Here is a 23,603-nt window from a genome sequence, read left to right as displayed (position 1 = left end):
CCCTATGATCAGCTCAGGTAGAAGCTGTGTGGAGTAGTGGGCAGAGCAGAGATTTTAAAGCCAGAAGGAAGGCCTGATTTTGAAAGTTTTCTCTATCATTCTCCAAGTCCATTATTATACCACCTTTGTAAGTCTCTGCTTTCTCATCTCTCAAACAGATTCCAAGGCCTTTGTAGTTGTCAGTGTTAAAAACACTATCTATAAGTCCCAAACAGGGACTTCCCTGGTGGACCAGTGGTTAACATTGTGAGGTTCCAATGTGAGAAACTGGGATCCCACGTGCTGGGTGGTGCAGCCCCCCCCAAAAAAAAGGCGATTAATAGGACTTCCCAGGTGGTGCAGCGGTAAAGAATCCACCTGCCAAAGCAGGAGATGCAAAAGATGTGGATTTGATCCCTGGGTCAGGAAGATCCCCTGGAGTAGGAAATGGCAGCCCGCTCCAGTATTCTTGCCTGGAGAGTCCCATGGAAGAGGCGCCCAGCGGGTTACGGGGTCGCAAAGAGTCAGACACGACTGGGCACCTGAGCACAGCAGCACAGCACACACTTAATGAAAAACAAAAAAGCAGGATTCCTGACACAGTGCTGGTAACTGGTGATGATGAGGGTGACGGTGGTACTCAGGGATTTGGGGGAAAAGTCAGTAAACTCCCAGAATTTTCTGGGAAACAACTACAATTGGAGTTGGGCATTGGGCACTCTGGCCCCCATATCACATTATCTTCTCCTTCCCCGCCCTTTCACATTCTTCATGACCCAGAGTCCTTGCCCCACTGCCCCGATCATCTCACTTCTTCCTGTCTTGAGGGCTCCTAATAATAACAGCCACTGTGGAGCAACTACTAATCGTGTGCAAATAATGTTTATGATTCTCAGATGCTCTTCTTATCCTCATTTTGCAAAAGATGAAAGCAGGTCTCAGAGAGAGAACTAACTTGGCCATAGTAAATCATAGGAAATTTCAAGCCACGATTGTCTACCAGGCCACTCCAGTTTCAAGTAGGTGCTGAGCCCACTGTGTTATACCGTCACTGTTGTAACTTCCTAGGAAGGAAAAAGAATTCCAGCGATGAAATATTTTCGGATAAACTCTTAAGTGCTAAAACACTGACCCATCTTGAGAAGCTATTAATATCAAAGAAAGGGAAAGGAACTCAGATAATTCTCTGACACTAAAGAATCACAGCGTAACATGCATCTATCTGACAGTCTCTGTGTTTTCCTGACGAAAGCATAACTGAGCGTCTGACCTCAGGACTGGCATTGGTCAGCCCGTGAAGTGGGTCCCAGGGTTCTGTTCTAGGCGAGTGATCATTTCATTCCACTTTAAGCAGCATCTGTGCTTTATTTGGGTCCTGGTTTTGTATCAGGCAGTAATTTAACACTTGTCTTGTGTCTTGACTTCTTTGCAGATGTTACCCCTCCACAGACAGCTGGGTATATAGAAGTTACTGATCTCCAGGCCAAGAGACTTCGATACATCCCAATTCCCAGGTAATTCATTTTCACTTTCATTCTTAACTTGTATGTCAGATTAAAAAAAAAAAAGAGTGAATTCTTACCAAGGACCCTGAATAAATGTGTGCTTTTTACTTCCTTAAATAGCAAGCTCTTTTTCTTTCTTTCATATATATATATATATATATATATATATACAGTTTGTTTTTATCTTGCTGCTCTGCCATTTTTATTTGAACATTGGAAAAATGTTCAAATGTTACCTAGTTTAAGTCTTAACAGCCTTCAAGTGTTCATTTTTTTTAATCTATCCTTATGATAAAACTCTTTGAAACAGCATTTTTATCACTGAAAAATTTATTAACTTTATACACTAGTTTTCTGAGGTAAATGTATTCAAGATGTCAAAGATGTCTCATTTATTTAATATTGCTTTTAAAGATATAACTGTGTGTCTACAGTCATGAAGGCCATACAATAGTCAGAGGGGTCTAGAGATTTGGAATGGATTTATTGCCAGCGGTTCATTGCTGTTCAGCAGTGGAAGCAAAGCGTGGGGCATATATAAAAAGAGGACCAATGCTATGCCGTCTCTTCCTTGAAAACACCTCTGTCCCCACCTCCAGCCCAGCCCTTTCTGGGTGCACCCACGCCTGCCCTCCCTTTTCCTCAAGCTCGGTGTGCACCTGCTTCTGTATAGATTGATGTCACATGCCCCTCACGTGTCCTTCCTTACAAAGAACCAAGGCCTCAGGACACAGGGGTTAGAGCCTCACCCGGGGTCCCGGGCAGAGGAGCCTGGGGAGCCTTCCACTCTCAGAGCAAGGGCAGCGACGCTTGTCTGTCCCCAGAAGCCTTCCGTGCTTCCAAAGAACATCGCTCAGTACCACAATACAAAATAAGTCAAAAACACCATGTCATCTCTTAGGACCCTTTATTTAGCCAGGTTCAAGAAATGTGAATAATGAAATCATTTTTCACCCAGAGAGATGTTATGGGGAGGGAGGTGGGAGGGGGTTCATGTTTGGGAACGCATGTAAGAATTAAAGATTTTAAAATTTAAAAAATAAAAAACTAAAAAAAAAAAAAAAAAAACAACACCCCCAAAAAAAAAACCCAACAAAGAAATAGATTTATTTACTTGTCCTAATGTGTACAAGAATGTCTTTCTGGAGCATCTCAATGTGTCAATTTAATGAAAAATAGTTTTTAGTCATTTGGGGAAATTTCTTATTCCATTGTATGTTCATTAAAATATGCTATCAGCTCAAGTAACAAAATCAAAGAACAACTTTTTTTTTTTTACACATTTAAAGTACAATAATTATTTTTCATTATTCCTCTTCATTTCTTCCCCAGCCCTAACTTTATATTTTAGTGTTTTTCTCTGTTAACTTTCTGTATGAACCATATGTTATACCTACATAGAAATAAGACCTGGAAGTACAGCTATATATATACATACAGCCAGTGCCAGCTGGTCACCATGCTTCATTCACTTAGTGCTGCACTGTCCAATAGAAATAGAATGTGAGCCATATATGTAATTTTATGTTCTTAGTGGCCAAAGTAAAAGAGTGCACAAAAAAACCAGTGAAATACTGTTAATAGTATTTTATTACCATTATAAACTACTACTATTTTGACACGTATTTAATATAAAAATTTTAATAATATTTTGCATTCCTTTTTTCTCCTTAGTCTTTGAAACCCAGTATATATTTTACATTTACAGAACATCTCAATTTGAACTCGCCTTATTTCAAGTGCCACGTGTTTTTGTAGAGTCTGTTCATTGTCAGTACATCCTGAGTTTCTCTCAAGATTAACTACTGCCATTTTTGGTGTATATGTAATCCAAGGGAACAGCCCATCTGGGTTTCAGTTTTGTTGCTGGTTGCTTAAATTTAGCATTCTGTTAGATAGCAGGAATTTTCCATTTGATGGCTAACTTCAAATAATAGAGAACAGTAAAACTATATGTAACTGTACGGCCAAAAGGAATATATCACTTTTGCTCTCAGTACAATTTAAGTGTTAGTCCTGAGACTTTTGTTGCATATGTAAAACCGTACTACTTAGCACTAATATGCGGGCGTACGTAAATCTGGGCTTCACTCTTCTGTAACTCTGTGTTCCTTAAAGACTCTGATACCATAGGTAAGAGGAATGTGCCTTTTTTTTTAATGTACAGAAGAGATTCTAGTTGTAGTGCACACGCTGTAGTAAATATGTGATTCCTTCAGCAATTTTTTTTGGCATATTGAGGAGATTGCTCTGGTAAATTTAAAGTTTCATGCCAGAGAGTTAAGTGTGGAACCAGTAGGTGCCATGCTCAATAGAATCATACGTCTTGAGCATTTGTGGCAGATTTACTCACATCATAAGTGATTAAATTTCATTATTCTTGAATGGCCTTTTACTTCACCATCTGTACCTAGTTTTTTTCCTAAGGCAAGTGTTTTTTGAGAGAGCACCATGAGATGAATCCTCTATTATATCAAAAGTTGCCTTGAGTCCTTCTAGTACCGTAAAGTATTGGGTTGGCCAAAAAGTTCATTTGAGTTGTTTATGAGATGTAATGGAAACTATAAGCAAGGTGAAAAGACAGCCTTCAGAATGGGAGAAAACGAAGCAACTGACAAAGAATTAATGTCAAAAATATACAAGCAACTCCTGCGGCTTAATTCCAGAAAAATAAATGACCCAATCAAAAAATGGGCCAAAGAACTGAACAGACATCTCTCCAAAAAAGACATACAGATGGCTAACAAACACACGAAAAGAGGCTCAACATCACTCATTATCAGAGAAATGCAAATCAAAACCACAATGAGGTACCGTTTTATGCCAGTCAGAATGGCTGCTGTCTAAAAGTCTACAAGCAATAAATGCTGGAGAGGGTGTGGAAAAGGGAACAACCCTCTTACACTGTTGGTGGGAATGCAAACTAGTACAGCCACGATGGAGAACAGTGTGGAGATTCCTTAAAAAACTGGAAAGAGAACTGCCATATGACCCAGCAATCCCACTGCTGGGCATACACACCGAGGAAACCAGAATTGAAAGAGACATATGTACCCCAGTGTTCATCACAGCACTGTTTATAATAAATAGCCAGGACATGGAAGCAACCTAGATGCCCATCAGCAGATGAATGGATAAGAAAGCTGTGGTACATATACACAATGGAGTATTACTCAGCCATTAAAAAGAATACATTTGAATCGGTTCTAATGAGGTGGATGAAACTGGAGCCTATTATACATAGTGAAGTAAGCCAGAAAGAAAAACACCAATACAGTATACTAATGCATGTACATGGAATTTAGAAAGATGGTAACGATAACCCTGTATGCAAGACAGCAAAAGAGACACAGATGTATAGAACAGTCTTTTGGGCTCTGTGGGAGAGGGAGAGGGTGGGATGATTTGGGAGAATGGCTTTGAAACATGTATATTATCATATGTGAAACGGATCACCAGTCCAGGTTCGATGCATGAGACAGGGTGCTCAGGGCTGGTGCACTGGGATGACCCAGAGGGGTGGGATGGGGAGGGAGGTGGGAGGGGGGTTCAGGATGGGGAACACGTGTACACCCATGGCAGATTCATATGAAAGTATGGCAAAACCAATACAATATTGTAAAGTAATTAGCCTCCAATTAAAATAAATTTATATTAAAAAAAAAGAAACAGAAACCAAAACAACTAAGAATAAATATAGGTCAGGATTCTCAAGCTTGGTATTATTCATGGAAATGCAAATTAAAGCAACAAATGCACATATTTCAGTTATCAATTTAGAAAAATAAAAGTACAATTGCATTTAATGCTGAAAGAAAAAAAAGATGTAATGGAAAAACCTGAACAAACTTTTTGGCCCACCCTACAACTCTGAAACACTTGGTTCCATCCTACTTTTGTTATTCTCTTTATATAAACACTCTCTGAGCTATTTCAAATCCTGAAAGATGATGCTGTGAAAGTGCTGCACTCAATATGCCAGCAAATTTGGAAAACTCAGCAGTGGCCACAGGACGGGAAAAGGTCAGTTTTCATTCCAATCCCAAAGAAAGGCAATGCCAAAGAATGCTCAAACTACCACACAATTGGCACTCATCTCACACGCTAGTAAAGTAATGGTCAAAATTCTCCAAGCCAGGTTTCAGCAATACATGAACTGTGAACTTCCAGATGTTCGAGCTGGTTTTCGAAAACGCAAAAGAACCAGAGATCAAATTTCCAACATCCACTGGATCATCAAAAAAGCAAGAGAGTTCCAGAAAAACATCTGCTTTATTGACTATGCCAAAGCCTTTGATTGTGTGGATCACAGTAGACTGTGGAAAATTCTGAAAGAGATGGGAATACCAGACCACCTGACCTACTTCTTGAGAAACCTATATGCAGGTCAGGAAGCAACAGTTAGAACTGGACATGGAACAACAGACTGGTTCCAGATAGGAAAAGGAGTCCGTCAAGGCTGTATATTGTCACCCTGCTTCTTTAACTTATATGCAGAGTACATCATGAGAAACACTGGACTGGAAGAAGCACAAGCTGGAATCAAGATTGCTAGGAAAAGTACCAATAACCTCAGATATGCAGATGACACCACCGTTATGGCAGAAAGTGAAGAGGAACTAAAAAAGCCTCTTGATGAAAGTGAAAGAGGAGAGTGAAAAAGTTGGCTTAAAGCTCAACATTCAGAAAACGAAGATCATGGCACCTGGTCCCATCACTTCATGGGAAATAGATGGGGAAACAGTGGAAACAGTGTCAGACTTTATTTTTGGGGGCTCCAAAATCACTGCAGATGGTGACTGCAGCCATGAAATTCAAAGATGCTTACTCCTTGGAAGAAAAGTTATGACCAACCTAGACAGCATATTGAAAAGCAGAGACATTACTTTGCCAACAAAGGTCCATCTAGTCAAGGCTATGGTTTTTCCAGTGGTCATGTATGGATGTGAGAGTTGGACTGTGAAGAAAGCTGAGTGCCAAAGAATTGATGCTTTTGAACTGTGGTGTTGGAGAAGACTCTTGAGAGTCCCTTGGACTGCAAGGAGATCCAACCAGTCCGTTCTAAAGGAGATCAGCCCTGAGTGTTCTTTGGAAGGAATGATGCTAAAGCTGAAACTCCAATACTTTGGCCACCTCATGCGAAGAGTTGACTCATTGGAAAAGCCTCTGATGCTGGGAGAGATTGGGGGCAGGAGAAGGGGACAACAGAGGATGAGATGGCTGGATGGCATCACCGACTCAATGGACATGAGTTTGTGTGAACTCCAGGAGTTGGTGATGGACAGGAAGGCCTGGCGTGCTGCGATTCATGGGGTCGCAAAGAGTCGGACATGACTGAGCGACTGAACTGAACTGAACTGAACTGAGGATTTCCATATCTCAGAGTAGCTGGCGTTGTCACTCAGTGGCGTTTAGTAGCCACTGAAGCTGACTGATAAAAAGATTAAAGTAGTCTTGATTTCTTCAGTATAAAAATTTACCTACTATATAGTAGTTTTGTGGTTTCTGCAAATCTACCTTGATACTTTATTATTTTAATTATCTGATCAGACTATCTCTTTAGACCATTTATTTTATAGGGGAAATACCAGTTAGAAAGCCAACAGTGGTAATTAGAATTTCTAATCTGTGTTTCTTTTGTATAGTGAGAGCCATACTCAGATAAAGGAAGTGTGCAGTTGACTCTTACAGGCAAAAGCTGCATTCCTTGAATTGACTGTATGTATTAGAAATATGTATATGCATGAAACATATAAGAAATATATAAATCCTTTATTATAAATCCATATAACCATCTAACTTAGAAAAGGCAAAATGTCAAATAAATGCAGTTAAAACACATAAACAAGACTTGAGTTTCAGCATAGACCTTAGACCCCTGGGGAGTGAGTCAGCTCTGCAGGAGTCTGAGGTGTGAGTTGGTTTAGAGTTCCTTTCTTCCTGACAGCGAATGCAGATGTCATCCAGGATCCACAGATGCAAGATCCCTAAACTGGGCTTTCCTGATAGCCCGCTGGTTGAGAATCCGCCTGCCAGTGCAGGGGACACAGGTTCTATCCCCAGTCCGGGAAAATCCCACATGCCGAGGGGCAGCTAAGCTCACGCACTCAAGAGCCTGCGCTCCACAAGCAGAGAAGCCACTGCAATGAGAAGCCCATGTACCTCAACTAGAGAGTAGCCCCCGCTTGCTGCAAATAGAGAAGGCCCACACAAAGCGAGAAGAAAATAAAAAATTTTTAAAAGAATACGTAAATAACCAGTAAATAACTAGATATTTTTTTCCTTCCAGATGAATCTGTTGGTCCCTTAGTTTTACAGCAAATTCACTCATATGTATATATGTGTATGTATATGTTATACATATATATATTCTCTTTCAGATCCTTTTCCATTATGGGTTATTATAAGACATTGAGTGTAATTCCTTGTGCTGTGTACAGCAGGTTCTTGTTGCGTAACTATGAGAATTCTTTACAGCAAGTTGAACGTAAGTCGAGCTGAACTGGCATCATTCCCTGGGCTTCAATCAGTTGAATGCCATGATTCTTTTTCAGGTCAGACTCTCTCTCACCATATACCACATGGCTGTCTACTATCTCGGACACAGACGCACTGCTAGCCAAGTGGGGCAGAGGTGGCGTTGTCACTGTTGATATGGGAGGCCGTGTCCGGCTTTGGGAAACTGGGCTTGAGCACCTGCAGCGGTCACTCATGGAATGGAGAAACATGATTGGAGAAGGTGATAGACACATGCAGGTACCGCTTGAATTGGCCTTACCTCTTACGGGGGCACATTAAGTTATCAATTATTTGCAGATGCCACAGTCATAGAAGCTTCTGGCCCAGAGACTCAAACGTAGTTTGCTAAAACAGCTAAAATAATGTGAGGACTCAGGAAAAGACAAATCTATCCTTTGACATAGTGAAAAAGTAAAAATGTGCCTTTTTTGTCTGTCAGTGCTTAAATATATAGGTTCCCCACCTCATAACATGCAAATGTAATCATCAGCTTTTATTTCTTAACCTGAAGCATTAATCAGTTTCCAGCTCCACCTTTGTATCCGTTCTCACTTCTGCCATTGTCGTCAGCATCTCCCCATGCTACCAAGGAAACAGAAATCCTGAGCATCTAAACGCAGCTCATTATGATAAGGCCAAAACCTTTAGGCTAGAGAAGATAAGCAGGATTATGCATCCATAGAGGTGTGCTTTTACCAGCTCCCTTATTTCCAGAGAATGGAAGTTTAGCAGTCGTGATAAGTAGACTCAAATCTGCACCAGAAGGAAATACGGGAACAGGTCACCAAAGATGGGGAGAAGGCAGTGGCACCCCACTCTAGTACTGTTGCCTGGAAAATCCCATGGACAGGGGAGCCTGGTGGGCTGCAGTCCATAGGGCCGCTAGGAGTCAGACACGACTGAGCAACTTCACTTTCACTTTTCACTGTCATGCATTGGAGAAGGAAATGGCAACCCACTCCAGTGTTCTTGCCTGGAGAATCCCAGGGACGGGGGAGCCTGGTGGGCTGCCGTCTATGGGGTCGCGCAGAGTCGGACACGACTGAAGCGATGCAGCAGCAGCAGCAGCAGCACCAAAGAGGGAGACACCGCTCCAGAAGTAATTCAGTCATCACCTAATCTGATTGCTGTCTGTAAGTAATGTGAACAGTGTGGAAGGCTGTGTACCCATAAATACTAAACCATATTATGAAAGGATTTGTTTTATCTGTAATTTATTTATTTTAACCTTCAGAGGAAAACTTCTTTGTTTATATTTCATTCTTATCCAGCAGAAAGAAAGGTAGGTTCCTGCCAACTGTGTTGCTCTGTAAAGAACCAGTTGGTGATATAGACAATAACAAAATAAGAGACTTCGACAAACTGCCATTGATATCTAATTATTAATTGCTATTTTATGTGGTTATTTTTATGATTTCCCTTAGAGAAGAAATATACATATATTGTGTATGCATGAATGAGTAACACATCTTTTTAGCTTATAGGAGCATTTTTAAAATCATAAACAAATATAGGCCAGCAACCTCAAATTCTTTTGAAAGGCTATGACTATATTAATTCAATTAAGCTGAAACAAATGTATTACTCTAAAATAAACATGTCATTAAGTGCAATGGATCTATCACAGTAACAGACTGAATGTTGGTTGCTATCCATAACAGTTATTAGAAAGTTAATTAACTATGGTTCTGCTTCTATTGTTATGCTAAAGATTAGTTTCTTCTTTGTCTGAATTAAGGTCCTTTTTTATTACAGCAATTGATGAAAAGTGAAAGTGAAAGTCACTTAGTCGGGTCTAACTCTTTGTGACCCCATGGACTATACAGTCCATGGAATTCTCCAGGCCAGAATATTGGAGTGGGTAGCCTTTCCCTACCCACTCCAGTGTTCTTGCCTGGAGAACCCCAGGGAGGGCGGAGCCTGGTGGGCTGCCATCTGTGGGGTCGCACGGAGTTGGACACGACTGAAGCGACTTAGCAGCATCAGCAGCCTTTCCCTTCTCCAGAGGGTCTTCCCAATCCAGGGACTGAACCCAGGTCTCCCGCATTGCAGGCAGATTCTTTCCCTGCTGAGCCACTAGGGAAGCCCTATTGTGTTTGAATGTCTTAGGCTTTATTTCAGTTTGTCGTGTGTTACAGAGATGAGAGGTCATGTTTTCCCCATGGCCAAGGTTTGTGGCCTAAATTAAGTTTCCTTCACAACAGAACTTTTAGAAGGAGTGTCACTCATGGTTTTGATAGCTAGTCTCCACCACTACAAAAGTTAGCCCCTGTTTGTGTTTTAACCTTGTAGCTCTTCTCTTCCCAGTGACTTCCTGTGGCTGCTGTGCACCTTTGTATTCCCAGCTTTTTAGCATGGTGACTGGTACATGATAGGTAATATGCTTGTCTCTCCTCATACCCATATACATGAAATTGAAACTTTTTGATAACAAATGGAATTCTTTTTAACTCTCTCAATTTTAATTGGTCTTTATGTAACTAACTATTTATTGAATGAACATATGTAGTTCCTGGGCTTCCCTGGTGGCTCAAACGATAAAGCATCTGCCTGCAATGCAAGAGATACCCGGGTTCGATCCCTGGGTCGGGAAGATCCCTTGGAGAAGGAAATGGCAACCCACTCTAGTACTCTTGCCTGGAAAATTACACAGACGGAGGAGCCTGGTAGGCTACAGTCCATGGCATTACAAAGAGTCGGACACAACTGAACAATTTCACGTATAGTTCTTAAGTTAGAAATGCACAGAAGTATAGCATATAATATCTCAGAAATAAGCAAAATACTCTGCTATAGTAGGTAGGGCAGTATCTGATCCTCCTACAGACCATACATTTTCTGGGAAATGTGTAACATTATGTATCCAGTTTAAAGTTCAGCTATCATAGAAATAAGATTTATTCAATAATAAAGTTACATAGTTCAGAATGGAATGATAGTTCCATTTGGAAAATGAGAGTAGATGTTATCCAGTGTTCTCCTTCCCTCTCCGATGTTCCGTGATACATTTTATTGATACTAAAAATATATACTTAAGCAAAAATAGGAATTGTACAACTACCTTCTTAATAGATCCTCCAGCCTCTCGCTCATTGTGCTGCATGCTAAGTTGCCTTGGTCATCTCTCTTTGCGACCCCTTGGACTGTAGCCTGCGAGGATCATCTGTCCATGGGACTCTGCAGGCAAGAACACTGGAGCGGGTTGCCCTGCCCTCCTCCAGGGGATCTTCCTGACCCAGGGGATCAAACCTGCGTCTCTTACGTCTTCTGCATTGGCAGGCGGGTTCTTTACCACTGGCACCGCCTTTTGCTTAGTATGGACCCTTTATTGGACATAGATCTGCTCCTGATCTGCGTGCTTGGAAAATACCTTCCCTAGAAGTACTGAGAAAAGAGAATTAGGTTCTCAGTAACATGCTTCTCATTTACTGACTGCCAGCAGCTTCCCTGTCAACATCAGAGTAACCTGATCTCCATCTAGTGGCCGAATGGACTGACTTTCCATCACAGAAATTAAAAGGCCTGGTTTACACTCCAGGGGTTTGAAGAAGCCGCCCATCTGCTGGTAGGGGAGGTTTGTGCATACCTGTTTTAGGCGGTTCTTATTGGTCATGAGATGCTGCTTTAGGTCAACAGTGAAGGTCAGGCAGACAACCTGCCAGGCCATTCACCACTTATTGACCCCATCTGTCCCTGGTGTCAAAAGAACTGTTTCTCTTTTTGATCAGCTCTGTCCACTGCATACTTGATTGCTATCCTTTATGACTTTGATACATTTCAGCCTTCTTGAGGTGTTAGCTTTAAAGTCATTGTTGCTTTGAGTTTCAGTTTTTGTTTAATGCATTCATTGATAGTTTTCTTGTGAGTATAGCTTGAACGGAAGTGTTTTTTGAGCTGAATGTGCCGTGTGTTCATTAATTTTACCTGCTTTATAGTACGGTGTGTCTGTATTGTAGTAAACAACGGACACAACAAACTCAAAGTGTCACTATAGCTGGAGCTCAAGAGCCCGTTACTAAGGATCCGTATTTACCACTTTTAGACCATGTTTTCAGAAGCACAGGTTAGTCATATGCAGAATTTTTCTGACTAGGTTGTAAAGTATTCTCTATAAAGCATAGTCTCCATATTTTATTTAGTTACATTCGGATCCTCCCAAGAAGGCTATTAAAACTACACCACGGTTTTCCTCAGAAAGCAAATCATCTTCTCTAAAAAAAAAAAAAGCTCCTGGTGACTATTCTTGTGGGAGCAGAAAGGCTAAAAGATCACAACTTTCAGATATTATTGTCTAGTTACAATAAACTATCCCAAGTAGCACAGTGGTAAAGAATCCACCTGCCAGGCGACACAGGTTCGATCCCTGGGTCAGGAAGATCCTCTGGAGAAGGAAATAGCAACCCACTCCAGTGTTCTTGCCTGGGAAATCCCATGGACAGAGGATCACACAGTGAGCATGCAAACACAAGCAAGCACAATAATCAGAAACGAATCCTTCATTTTTACTAGTAGAATATTTCTGGGGCCTTTCAATAATACTTCCTTAAGTATATACTTTAAAAATTGATAGACTCTTTGAAACAGTGTGAGCTGGAACATATTGATCTTTATGGTTAAGAGAGTGTGTGGCGTACAATAGATACAGTGAATATTTGAAAATAGTGGCACAGACAAAAATATGTAGGAAAGATAACTAGTTTATATTAAGCACCTCTAACCTTTTAAAGAAGATATGCTTAGAGTATGAGTAAATGTCATTTGCTGTAACTAGGCCTGGGTTTTGCTTTAACTACAAGTCCAACAGTTATGATTTTTTAAGATTTCGGTAAGAATGTTACGGCCCACTTTCGGTTTTGGAAACCACGAGATTATTTAACTGGTACTCTATTAGCAAGTTTAGTTTTTCACTCTGCAAGCTGTATTACCTCCAGCTCTTCTGTGGGGGTTTGCAATTCTTTGTTCTTTTTAAGCAGCATAGTCCACCCTTGACTTTGGTCACTACTTCTGAAAACAGTCTGATTCAGTGGCTCACTGTTATAGAATGAATGATGCACATTTTATAGGACTGTTATACATACATGTTATCTTTGGGAATCTTCCTTGGCCCAGAAAAGCAATACTTCTTTAAAAAAATTTTTTAATAATTCCTCACCATATCTCCTAGTCATGGCTCAGTAGAATTTGTTTTCATCAAGATGGGCTACTCTTTGACTATGTGGTAACAGCTGGGCAATGCCTCTAATGATTTTTCCTTTGTTTATTGTTGTTAGAGAAATCCCAGCCATAGAAATTCATTTTGAATCTAGACTTTGAACAGCATTTCCACTCAACTTAGAAAACGCAAAGCCCTCTGTGGAGAGTAGTACCCGGGAGAGGGCTGATAGGCCAGCTCTCTGGGCGATAGGGGGTGGGGAGGGCAGTTTATCGTTTTGTCAGTTTTCAGGGAGTAAATACTCCTCCATGACTGATTTAAAGCTACAAAAGTTTAACCATCTGCTCACAAAATCTATGAATATTTAGCAAACATCTCTTGCAAACAAGTACAGTTTGGCTCCAGTATGCCCCTGGCTTGATCAAGCCTTTAACTAACTCCCCAAGGAGAATTATGACAGCTTCCTAACCACAAGGTCCTTCAGAAATAAGACAATGGAAAGGCAGCTAAGAAGAGAGAAAGGCAAAAGAAAAGGGGAAGAGGTATTACTGAGAAAACAGATAAGATGGAGTCATGTCACCCCTGGGAAATGTTGAAGCCCGCACTTGTCCCAGTTACAAACTGGCAATGGTCTTCTTGAACCGGGAATTCAGTTTGAGGAAAGAGCTGGAAAGAAGTCTATACTCAGATGGGATGACACTCATGGATTCATACGTAAGGGGCTCCTTTCTTATAAACTTTCAGAAGGAACTTGCCAGTTGATTTTTATATTCCTCCAGGAATAGTGCTTCCATCGGATCACAAAGTTGTCAGTAACTGCTAAATGGAGCTAAAATTAAATCGGCAACCACCTTCCCAAGACAAGCAAATCAACAAGCCTATGAGTCCATGAATTTTCACTAAAGTTTTGTGCATATCCAACAAAAAGATAACTCTATAAATTATGAAAATCATCGGTATTAGAGTTTTAAAGTAATATTAAAAGTGGAAACATTATTTAGTTTTTATATTTTAGAAAAGGCTTAACCTAAGGAAATTGCTTTTCAAATCACAGAAATATTTCAACTCCTTTCTCTCATAACCACTTTAATTTAAGATCCTTATTTTATATGGAGCTGTATCTCCAGCGCATACTGTCTGAGAATATAATCAGCAAGAAAAGAAGTAATCTTGGTCTTCCCAGGTGACTCGATGGTAAAGAATCCATCTGCTAATCCAGGAGACTCAGGTTCAGTCCCTGGGTCAGGAATATCCTCTGCAGAAGGAAATCACAAGCCATTCCAGTATTCTTGCCTGGGAAATTCCATGGACAGAGGAGCCTGGTGGGCTACAGTCCAGGGGGTCGAAAAAGAGTCAGATATGACTCAGTGACTACACAACAGCAGCAAAGAAGTAATCTTAGTAATGTTTATTTAAAATATAAGGAAAGGAAATCAGTTCTGTAATATATCAGTTAAAAGTTGAGATATCAAATGCAATGAATGTGTTGATGATCAATGACTCTAGAATTTTTGTGGTTCTGAGCTCATTTTATATATTTAGTTATGTGTAATCAACACATCCACAATGACTAGAAATAAAACCTTGCTCTTATAGGTATATAGAAAATTTTCATAAGTGGTATAGCCTATTATTTAAGAGCCTAAAATTTTAAATGGTCAAACCCAGATTCAAATCCATGTACCACTTTTTAAGTGATCTTCGGCAAATTACTTATCCTTTCTAATCCCCACCTTCCAGCCGTAATATAAAGATAGTACCATTGTACCTTGCAAAGTTGTTGTAAGAATGAAATGCAATTTATACTTGACACAAAGTACTCAGTAAACAAATAAAAATTAGAAACTTAGAATATCAGTATTACTGGCCTACACAATTCTTTAATGCTTCTGTGGAAACAAAGCCAAATTTAAAGGAAGCCGTGTTACCCAGACACCTAATATTACATCATGACCCAATGAGTTACATAATTCATCATCGATCTTAATGTTAAAAGTGGGGTTTGTTTATAATCCTGTTTAGGAAAAGTTTTGTCAGGTCCAAAAAGGGAATAGAAAAAAAATGGCCTGCCTAAACTTGTCAGCTGCAAGAAAAGCAGGAAATCAGTGGTAGGACAACTAGTGCTTAGCCTTATTCAAAAGACAAATTAGGACGGGACCAAGAGCACACAGTGAAATGTGCATCGTCTTTAGCTTGAGGCCAAGAACAGTAAAGAGCGAGCCAGATTTGGAGCTGTCGTTCCTAGTGTGTCTATGTACGGCGTTTTTTCTGTCTCCTTATAACATTCTAAAAATGTCTCTCTTTGTATTTTGTTTCCTTACAAGGTCAGGCCACAAGTACCACATCTAGCCTCTCCTTTTGAATAGTTCCACTCATTCTTTCATTTATTTGTTTAATTAACATTGTTGATCTCCTAGACTTGCTAGGATAAAGAAATTAATAAGAGACAGGTGCAGACGCAGGGAACTTACAGTCAAGTAGAGCTGTAACCAAATAAGCTATGGTGCAGGGTGTGCAGAAAGGGATGGAAGCATGAGTAAGGGACCAGAGGAGAGCAGAGAGTGCTTCACTCTACCCTTGGAAGGGGCTCTGAGATGAAGTAACACCTGCATCTGGCTTTTAAGGAAAGGGAAAGGGACTCCTGACAAATCAAACATGGGTGATTAGTTTTGCCTCTTGCCAACAAAGGGTGGAAAAGGTACGAAACTACAAGGACAAAGGGGATTGGAGATGCATTAGCACGTTAGAGGATTAAAACATACATGAGGGGGTGGTGACTGAGTTAACAACTTGTTAACAACTGAGTGAACAACTCCTTCCTCCAGAGGGAGAGATGCAAGCTTTACTCTGTGGAAGCCCCATAAAACATCAGGGCTTGAAGACACCGTGTTCCAAAGAAGACCAGAGTACAGGGCAGCACTGAAAATTGGAAGGTTAGTTGAAAGCCCATGTAGAGGCCACTTGGAAATACAGATTTTCTCCTCCATCTTATGCACCTGGGCAGCCAGCTCTCCTCTCCCTTGGACAAGATAGGAGCTGCAGTGGAGATTTGCATAGTATAAGACAGGAGTGAGGGACTTCCCTGGTGGTCCAGTGGTTAAGAATCCACCTTCCAGTTCAGGGCTTGTGATGGGGAACTAATAGCCCACATGCCATGGGGCAACTAAACCTGTGTGTCGCAACTAGAGAGTCTGCTCACTGCAATGAGAGAGGCTGGCTTGCCACAGCGACAACCCAGTACGGTCAAAAAAAGACAGGAGTGAGACCATATAGCCAGCAAAAAGAGGAAGTGAGGGTCTGCTTTCCTTATTTACGTCTCGTGAAGCTGCCATTCATATTTATACTCCTTAAGCAGGAGATTGGGAAAATGTTTTCTGAAAACTGACATGCACAAGAGAAAAGCCTTTCTTTTCTTTTTTTTTTCTTTAAATTTTTTGTTTATGGAGAATAGTTTTATTGGTTTTCTTATCACTTTGAGTCCATATACACAAAAAAATACAGTCTATAGGATGAGGCAATCATTTTTAAGATAAAGTTTATAAGGAGATGAATAAAAATGTGCTAACATAGAAAATCACGTTAGAATTAGTAGATTGTTTATCCATAGGAAAGCTATTTGTATCCTATCGAGGATAGGATTTTTTTTTTTCAAGTTTTATTGGAATGTAGTCGATTTACAATGCTGTGTTGGTTTCAGGTCTGCAGCAAAGTCAATCAGTTACACATATACATATACTCACTCTTTTTTCCATTCTTTTCCCATATAGGCCATTGCAAGTATTGAGTAGAGTTCTCTGTGCTGTACAGTGGGTCCCTATTAGTTGTATGTTTTATATACAGTAGTGTGTATATATCAGTCCCAATCTCCTCTAATTTATCCAATTCCCTTTCCCCTTGTAACCATAAGTTTGTTTTCTTTCTACATCTATGACTCTAGAGAAAGGTTTTTCTGATGCTGACCTTTGGAAATTTCTCCTTGCTAACTTTACAAGAAGACCCACTTGTTGGCAAGCCCAGATTTTATGCAAAAAAAAAAATTCAATTCACTTTTTAATACCTTATCCTTAACTATTAATGAATAACCTCTTGTATAAAAGGTGGAAGTCAAAACAAATGAACAGAGAAATAGAGCTTATACAGAAAGCAGAAAAACATTTCACAAAGTGAAAATTGATATTCTCAGATAAGACAAAATATTATAAAAACTTGATGCTATTTTAAGATAGTAACCTTCAACCTTCAAAGAATAAGAAAGAGATCTTGGAAATTAAAAGTGATAGCAAAAATAAATTCAATAAAAGGATTGGACATTAGAGAACTCTCACAAATGATGAAGAAATTGAAAATAGAAGAGAGATGATAGATCTTATCAGACTAATACAAATTACAGAAACAGAAAATGAAAGAGCAGGAAATTACCCAAAAAATAAGTTAAGAAAATTTCACTAAAGAACAGATATTCAGTTTAATTAGTGGAAAACATACACACTCATGTATACACCCCAAAGCATATTCTCTTGAAACTTTAGAACCCTGTGGGTAGAGACAAAGCTGAAAACTTCTAAGCTGAGGAAAGTGGGAAACAGGTTATATAAAATTTACTATAAATCCTGATGGCATCAGGCTTCTCCACAGCAGCATTGGAAACTAAAGGGAAGATTATTTCCAACCTAGAATTTTATACCCAGCCAAGTTCCAGTCGAACATAAGGGTGGACTAACATACAAGTCTCAAAAAACTTTCCTTCTTCATCCTGTGTGATGCACTCTCAACAAGAGGAGGGAATCAATTAAGAGAGGAGGAAAGGGTGGAGCGGTCTTAGCCAAGGAAGAGGCAAAGGTAGTTCCCAGCACGATCATGGAAGGATGTTCTGGAATGGCAGCTGTGCCTGAAGACACCACTGCAACGCAAAGTGGGAAAACAGGGTTCCAGAAAGAACAGATGTTGTGAGGGGGGAGAAGGGAACTGGTAATGTTGAGAGAATTTAACAGCTCTGCTGGAGAATTTGGGGAACAGTTAGAAAGAAATAAAGATAAGAATTAGTAAAGAGTACATGTTAGTGGGGAAGATGAAAACTCTATAGAATAATAGTATGTAATAGTATATATACATTATTGTGTGTGTGTGTGTGCTCAGTCACTAAGTTGTACCCAACTCTTTGTGACCCCAAGGACTGTAGCCCACCAAGCTCCTCTGCCCATGGGATTTTCTAGGCAAGAGTACTGGAGTGGGTTGCCATTTCCTCCTCCAGGGGATCTTCCCGACTCAGGGATCGAACTGCTGTCTCTTGCGTCTACATGCATAGACAGATTCTTTACCACTTGAGCCACCTGGGAAGTGTGTGTGTGTGTGTGTGTGTGTGTGTGTGTGTGTATTATAGTGATCAAGACCATCCCCAAGAAGAAGAAAGGCAAAATGGTTGTCTGGTGAGGCATTACAAATAGCTGAGAAAAGAAGAGAAGTGAAAGGCAAAGGAGAAAAGGAAAGATATAAGCATTTGAATGCAGAGTCCCAAAGAATAGCAAGGAGAGATAAGAAAGCCTTCCTCAGCGATCAGTGCAAAGAAATAGAGGAAAACAATAGAATGGGAAAGACTAGAGATCTCAAGAAAATTAGAGATCCCAAGAGAACATTTCATGCAAAGATGAGCTCAATAAAGGACAGAAATGGTATGGACCTAACAGAAGCAGAAGATATTAAGAAGAGATGGCAAGAATACGCAGAACAATTGTACAAAAGATCTTCATGACCCAGATAATCACGATGGTGTGATCACTCACCTAGAGCCAGATATCCTGGAATGTGAAGTAAAGTGGGCCTTAGGAAGCATCACTATTAACAAAGGTAGTGGAGGTGATGGAATTGCAGTTGAGCTATTTCAAATCCTAAAACATGAGCTGTTAAAGTGCTGCACTCAATATCTGGAAAGTCAGCAAATCTGGAAACCTCAGCAGTGGCCACAGGACTGGAAAAGGTCAGTTTTCATTCCAATCCCAAAGAAAGACAGTGCCAAAGAATGTTCAAACTGTACTACATAATTGCACTCATCTCACACTGGCAAAGTAATGCTCAAAATTCTCCAAGCCAGGCTTCCACAGTACATGAACTGTGAACTTTCAGATGTTCAAGCTGGATTTAGAAAAGGCAGAGGAACCAGAGATTAAATTGCCAACATCCACTGGATCATCAAAAAAGCAAGAGAGTTCCATGTTTTTCTTTATTGACTACACCAAAGCCTTTGACTTAGTGGATCACAACAAACTGTGGAAAATTCTGAACGAGATGGGAATACTAGACCACCTGACCTTCCTCCCAAGAACTCTATATGCAGGTCAAGAAGCAACAGTTAGAACTGGACATGGAACAACAGACTGGTTCCAAATTGGAAAAGGAATACGTCAAGGCTGTATTTTGTCACCCAGCTTATTTAACTTACATGCAGAGTACATCATGAGAAATGCCAGACTGGCTGAAGCACAAGCTGGAATCAAGATTGCAGGGGGACATATTAATAACCTCAGATACACAGATGACCCCACCCTTATGGCAGAAAGTGAGGAAGGACTAAAGAGCTTCTTGGTGAAAGTGAAAGAGGAGAGTGAAAAAGTTGGGTTAAAACTCAGCATTCAGAAAATGAAGATCATGGCATCTGGTCCCATCACTTCACAGCAAGTCGATGGGGAAACAGTGAGAGACTTTATTTAGGGGGGGCTCCAAAATCACTGCAGATGGTGACTGCAGCCATGAAATTAAAAGACCCTCCTTGGAAGAAAGGCTATGACCAACCCAGACAGTATATTAAAAAGCAGAGACATTACTTTGCCAACAAACGTCCGTCTAGTCAAAGCTATGGTTTCTCCAGTAGTCATGTCTGGATGTGAGAGTTGGACTGTGAAGAAAGCTGAGTACTGAAGAACTGATGCTTTTGAACTGTGGTGTTGGAGAAGACTCTTGAGAGTCCCTTGGACTGCAAGGAGATCCAACCAGTCCATTCTGAAGGAGATCAGACCTGAATATTCATTGGAAGGATTGATGCTGAAGCTGAAACTCCAATACTTTGGCCACCTGATGTGAAGAGCTAACTCATTGGAAAAGACCCTAATGCTGGGAAAGATTGAAGGCAAAAGAAGAAGGGGATGACAGAGGATGAGATGGTTGGATGGCATCACCAACTCCATGGACATAAGTTTGAGTGAGCTACGGGAGTTGGTGATGGACAGGGAGGCCTGGCATGCTGCAGTCCATGGGGTTGCAAAGAGTCAGACATGACTGAGCGACTGAACTGATTGAACTGTGTGTGTGTGTTATAATATATATGTGTATGTTATTATAATTAGAAATATATGTAATAACTTACATCCTGCACATAGTAATATATTTCTGTAAATATATAGAAATAATGAAGTGTACAATAAGAGCATAAACAATTAGATTTAACCAAGCTTTGTTAGGAGGATAAGGGGAGGGAACATGAGATGTGTGTAAGATAGGTGAAATAATCCTCACCTTTCATAGTAGGAAGTAAATAGATAATGTAAGAAGAGTATTTAAAATATAAAGGTAAAGAGCATGAGATGTGGTGAGCAGAGTTGAAGTGCCTGGCTACCTGTGGGGAGTGAGAATTGGGGGTGAAGATGGTAGAGGTCAGGGTTGCTGATTTTGTTATGCATCTTGTAGTGCTATCTGGCTTATTAAACTCTTTATTACTTTGATAAAAATTTAAGATTGGTTTAAGACAATAGGAAGTAGGAATTTACCAGGTAAATAAGAGGAGTAAGAGCAGCCATGAAACAGAGATTTAATTTAGCTCATCTCTGTATCCTGGACACTTCTTAAAATACTTATTTTTAAATAAAACTGAGTAAACTGGTTAATTTCCCTTATTTCACATCAAAATGACTCCGGAGGAGTACTAGGTCTGAATAAGATGGAGTAAGCACATGCTTACCCTGTCTCTCACTGAATTTAACAATAAAATATGGACAGGATACATTGAGCAGCTATTTGAGATCTCTGAAAAAGAAGTGATAGCAGATGTATTGAGTAAGACCAGAATCTGAACTTCCATTGAACTGGCTGTATTTCCCCCTTCCCCCCAGAGTCTGCTGGTCCCAACTCAAAGCCTTCTGAAAACGGAAGTGGGTACTCTCAGCAAACCATTCGTAGAAATAGAAAAGAGCTTCCTCAACCTGATAAAAGGCCCTACAGCTGGCACCATACTTAATGGTGAAAGACGGAGCGCTTTCCCTCTCAGATGGGAATAAGACAGGGACAACCACAGCCATACACCCATCACTCCTGTTCAACGTCAAACTGAAAGTCCTAGCCAGTGCAACAGCAAGAAAAACAAGTAGACGTACACAGATTGGAAAGGATGAAATAAAACTGTCACTATTTGTAGATAACATAATTACCTATCTAGAAAATTCCACAGAATCTACCAAAAAAAACCCCAAGCAACACCCAAAATAAACTGTCTTTCAACTAAGTGAGTTTAGAAAGGTCAAAAATTAATCATTTTTATATCCTAGCAATTAATCATTAAAAACCAAAAATTTTTAATATATATGCCATTTACAAAAAAAGCTCTACCTAAAAATGAAATACTTAGGTGTTTGTCTCTGTATAACCCCATCAGATCATTTATTTTTGAGGAACCAAGCAATATTATACAGCTCTGTGACCAGCAGTAATAAAGATCTTTGGAGCTGGTCTTTTTTTAATTTTTTTTATGTGGATCATTTTAAAAGTTTTTATTGAATTTATTACAATATTGTTTCTGTTTTATGTTTTGGTTTTTTGGCCCTGAGGCATGTGGGATCTTATCTCCCTGACCAGGGATCAAACCCACGCCTCTTCATTGGAGATGAAGTGAAAGTTGCTGTCATGTCTGACTCTTTGCGAGCCCATGGGCTATATAGCCCATGGAATTCTCCAGGCCAGAATTCTGGAGTGGGTACCTTTCCCTTCTCCAGGGGATCTTCGTGACCCAGGGATCAAACCGGGGTCTTCTACATTGCAGGCGGATTCTTTACCCACTGAGCCGCAAGGGAAGCCCTGCATTGGAAGGGCGAGTCTTAACTGCTGCATCACCGGGGAAGTCGCTCTTCCTTCATGTTTTTCATAGAAAACAGAATTCTCAGTGATTCTTACACCATTTCTTAAATCCCTGACACTGGTTCTTTTGAGAAAGAAAGAAAGTAGGTTAGAATGTTGCAAAATTTCCATGTTGTTCAGGTGAACAGGACAGAGGGATCTGAACTTGGTTTTCAAAAGGGCAAGCCTGCTGGTGGGAGAGGGGTAAAGACAATCACAGCTGCAGTGGTCTTGATTCAGTGAGGAGAGGCGTGGATTAACAGGGTATCCATCATCACCACTAAACTAACTGCCTTAGCAATGATATCCACCTTTGCTTTTCCAGTTCTAATGATTAACTCTGGGGAATCTTGCATCTCTGTTTTTAAAATGGGCCATTGATAGGCAGGACCCACACATATATATATGCTTACCCTCAAGGATGTAGGCTGAATCACTGTGGAGTGTTTAGAGGAAAACTGAAGCCTCTCAAATTTGAGAAGGGTGATCTCAGTCACCAGTGAAAACAGAACTGCTGTGACTGTGGGAAGGCAAGAGTCCCAAACATTTACCTGCCACAGTATCATTTCAAAAAGTGTTTGTGATAAGATATAGAGAATGAGCTGGTGGTTACCAGTGGGGAGGGGTTCCATACTGGGGTTGGGGAGTGGGGGGCACAAAGTCTTGGGTAGAAGATAGGCTCAAGGTTGTATTGTATGATGGGGAATATAGCCAATATTTTGTATTAACTGTAAATGGAAAGTAAGCTTCAAAACTTATATAAAGTAAAAAGTTAACAAAATTTTAAAGTGTTTGTGATAAAGCATCAAAAAAAAAAAAAAAGCAGAAGTCAGGCAGCACAGAGAAAAGTAGAGAAACTCCATCAGTCCTTTTGTGACAGATAGGTTATATTAAATCTGTGATCATTTTACTTGCTGGGCATGCGTGCTCAGTCATGTCCAACCCTTGGCAGTCCTCCGGACCATAGCCCACCAGGCTCCTCTGGCCATGGGGTTTTCCCAGCAATTATGCAAGAGTGGTTTGCCATTTCCTTCTCCAGTGGATTTTCCTGACCCAGGGATCGAGCCCCAGTCTTCTGTGTTTATCATCCTTCCCCCATATTTCTAATTGATTCTCACATGATAAGTGTTTATACTCTAGCCCAGCTTTAGGAAAGTCAACAAACCATAATTTCCTAGAAAGATGATGGTGATCCAAGCTGGAGAGTTTCTTTGTGGCATTGGCAGGCTGTCATATACTGAATTAAGGAAATAGTTGTTGTTGAGTTGCTAAGTCGTGTACAGCTCTTTTCGATTCCATGGACTGCAGCATGCCAGACTGGACCAGCAATAGATATTTGAGGCACTTGACAA

General features: G+C 40.3%; 1 protein-coding gene across 4 annotated transcripts in view; it reads left to right on the top strand.

The window, feature by feature from the left end:
• The window catches only part of VWA8 (von Willebrand factor A domain containing 8), a 383,224-nt gene that overhangs the window by 256,899 nt on the left and 102,722 nt on the right, over positions 1-23,603 (top strand). For 3 of the 4 annotated variants that reach the window (XM_069601241.1, XM_069601242.1, XM_069601243.1), the window contains 2 exons: positions 1,412-1,493; positions 8,039-8,240. In XM_069601241.1, coding sequence (XP_069457342.1) covers positions 1,412-1,493; positions 8,039-8,240 — 284 coding nt within the window. Of the gene's footprint in view, positions 1-1,411; positions 1,494-8,038; positions 9,137-23,603 lie in introns of all 4 variants that reach the window. The other variant, XR_011259328.1, reaches the window with a different exon arrangement.

Source organism: Ovis canadensis, chromosome 10 (assembly GCF_042477335.2).
Source record: "Ovis canadensis isolate MfBH-ARS-UI-01 breed Bighorn chromosome 10, ARS-UI_OviCan_v2, whole genome shotgun sequence".
NCBI lineage: Eukaryota > Metazoa > Chordata > Mammalia > Artiodactyla > Bovidae > Ovis > Ovis canadensis.
The sequence above is the reverse complement of the archived record's forward strand: the minus strand, read 5'-3'. Positions and strand labels throughout refer to the sequence as shown.